The 2,915-nt window shown below is 42.9% G+C and overlaps 1 protein-coding gene across 1 annotated transcript; it reads left to right on the top strand.

Annotated features, from left to right (window-relative positions):
• The first annotated feature begins 361 nt into the window (after positions 1–361).
• LOC111777124 (ABC transporter G family member 5) lies at positions 362–2,713 on the top strand. The gene has a single exon (XM_023656581.1). It carries the CDS (start codon positions 473–475, stop codon positions 2,342–2,344), a length of 1,872 nt encoding a protein of 623 aa, XP_023512349.1. The 5' UTR covers positions 362–472; the 3' UTR covers positions 2,345–2,713.
• Positions 2,714–2,915: the final 202 nt, after the last annotated feature.

The raw sequence follows: 2,915 nt of genomic DNA on the forward strand, positions 1-2,915 counted from the left end.
TGAGGCCCAGCCTTCTCGTTGGCACATTACCTCGTGCTCACCCTCTTCAAGACTCAACCTCCTCGTTGGGGGTGGACACGAGGCGATATGCTAGCGAGGGCACAATGCCTAGCTCTAATACCATTTGTAATAGCCACCATGGACAAATATCAAATATTGTTCTCTTTAGGCTTTCCGTTTCGTGTGTCCACTCAAAGCTTTTAGAGCACAGTTTCTTCATCCGTTATAAGTAGTATTTCGTTCTCCTCCACAATCGACATGGATCTCACGATTCGAAAATATTTAAATTAATAAAAATAGAGTACGAAAAAATAATGAAAACAAAAGACTCAAAATAATTATTTAAACAAGACATGCAAGGCCAAGGGTGACAAAGAGAGAGAGAGAGAAACAAAAAAACATCATTAATTTGTGTAACACTGAAGCTGAGAAACCGACCAGAGCTGAACCAGAACAACAACAAGAACTTGAAATGAAGAAGCAAGAAGAACAAGAACAAGAACAAGAAGGATGCGACATAGAAGCCATAGCAATATGCTACAAGATCCAAACCCATAACCCCAAATCCCCATTTCTCAACATCTTCTCCACCGCCAAACCCACCATCCGCCACCGCTACCTCCTTTCCGATGTCAATTGCCAAGCCAAATCCGGCCAAATCCTCGCCATCGTCGGCCCTAGCGGCGCCGGAAAATCCACCCTCCTCCAAATCCTCGCCGGCAAAACCACCCCACACGGCGGTTCCCTCCTCCTCAACCACCACCCCATCAACCCCTCCCATTTCAACACAATGTCCGGATACGTCCCTCAAAACGACACCCTCTTCCCTCTCCTCACCGTCGAAGAAACCCTCTCTTTCACCGCCAAGCTCCGCCTCACCCTCCCTTCTTCCGATCTCACCGCCAAAGTAACCTCCCTAATCGACGAACTCGGACTAACCCACGTCGCCCATTCCCGCGTCGGCGACGACAAACTCCGGGGAATCTCCGGCGGCGAAAGACGGCGAGTCTCCATCGGCGTGGAAGTCATCCACGACCCCAAAGTGTTGATTCTCGACGAACCCACTTCCGGACTCGACAGCACTTCCGCTTTTCAAATCATCGATATGCTGAAAACCACCATGGCTGAAGCTCGGCGAAGAACCATTGTTCTTAGCATCCATCAGCCTGGGTTCAGAATCGTGAAGCTTTTCGATTCCATTCTCCTTCTCTCCAATGGCTCTGTTTTGCACCATGGCTCTGTTGAACAGCTCGCTCTGAACCTCACTCTAATGGCTCTCCATCCTCCACTCCATGTCAACATCGTTGAATTCGCCATTGAAGCCATTGAAACCATTAAAAAAACCCCAAATCTTCAAACCCAAACAATCCCCCAATCCCAATTCAAATCCCCCAAATTCACCCTCCAACAGCTCTTTCAACAATCCAAAGTCATCGACGAGGACACCATCAAGAACAGAGTCAAGAACAGAGTCGAAATAACCCCACCCGATTTCGCCAATTCCAGACTCAAAGAAACCGCCATCCTAATGCACAGATTCTCCAAGAACATCATAAGAACAAAGGAGCTTTTCGCTTGCAGAACAGTTCAAATGTTCATATCCGGCCTCGTTCTGGGTTCAATTTTTTACAATCTCAAATTCGATTTAGTGGGTGCAGAAGAACGCGTGGGGTTATTCGCTTTCATATTAACCTTTCTATTAACAACATCAATCGAAGCCCTCCCAATTTTCTTACAAGAAAGGGAGATTCTAATGAAAGAAACCTCCTCCAGAAGCTACAGAGTATCCTCATACGCCATAGCCAATGGGTTAGTGTATATCCCATTTCTACTAATCCTAGCCATTTTATTCTCAATACCATTATATTGGCTGGTGGGGTTGAACAGAAACGTAATGGCGTTCATCCATTTCATGGTGCTAATATGGTTGATTCTGTACACGGCGAATTCAGTGGTGGTTTGTTTCAGTGCTTTGGTGCCGAATTTCATAGTGGGGAACTCGGTGATATCAGGGGTTATGGGTTCGTTCTTCCTGTTTTCTGGGTATTTCATATCGAACCATGAGATACCAAAGTATTGGATATTTATGCATTATATATCAGTGTTTAAGTACCCATTTGAAGGGTTTTTGATAAATGAGTTTTCGAGGTCGGGGAAGTGTCTGGAAATGATGTTTGGGGAATGTGTTGTGAGAGGAGAGGATGTGTTGAAGGAAGAAGGGTATGGGGAAGAAAGCAGGTGGAGGAATGTTATGGTGATGATGGGGTTTGTTTTGATTTACAGATTTGTTTCTTATGTTGTTTTGAGATTTCGATGCTCTCAGAAGAAATCTGGTTTTGTTTAGCAGAAATTAAGAACATGAAGAACAAGATGAAGAACATGAAGAACAAGATGAAGAACATGAAGAACATGAAGAACAAGATGAAGAACATGAAGAACAAGAGGAATCTTCTCTCTCTCTCTCTCTCTCTCTCTTCACGAGCTGGGTTTGAAAGATGTCGTGTTCACGTGGTGGTTTGAAGTGTACCTAAGGATTATACTGACAAGTGTTTGTGTTTGTGGGCTTTTGTTGTTTTTTTTTTTTTTTTTTTTTTTTTTTCCTCTCTAACTATATGTAAGATTTCTCTTAAATTTAACAATTTGGTGCTGTGATTTTAAAACTTTCTAATTTGATATCGTTGCATGTTGATCCTCGCTATCGCTCCGATTTTCATGTTGTTAGGTGTTTGAAATCACTGATTTTCACAATGGTATAATATTGTCCTCTCGAGATATTGTTCCTTATTGTAAATTGTCATAAGCTCCTATTGTGTACGAATGATGAGTCCTATTTTATGGGACTTTAAGTTTGGCTTATATTTTTAGGTTTGGTTAGTTTCGCTGATATTTTTAGGTTCAACCAAAAGCTATATAAT

The sequence above is a fragment of the Cucurbita pepo genome, chromosome LG16, assembly GCF_002806865.2.
Source record: "Cucurbita pepo subsp. pepo cultivar mu-cu-16 chromosome LG16, ASM280686v2, whole genome shotgun sequence".
NCBI classification, from domain to species: Eukaryota; Viridiplantae; Streptophyta; class Magnoliopsida; order Cucurbitales; family Cucurbitaceae; genus Cucurbita; species Cucurbita pepo.

Bases quoted from the DNA above. Each gene is read 5' to 3' on its own strand.
- LOC111777124 (XM_023656581.1), top strand. From the start codon at position 473: ATGAAGAAGCAAGAAGAACAAGAACAAGAACAAGAAGGATGCGACATA.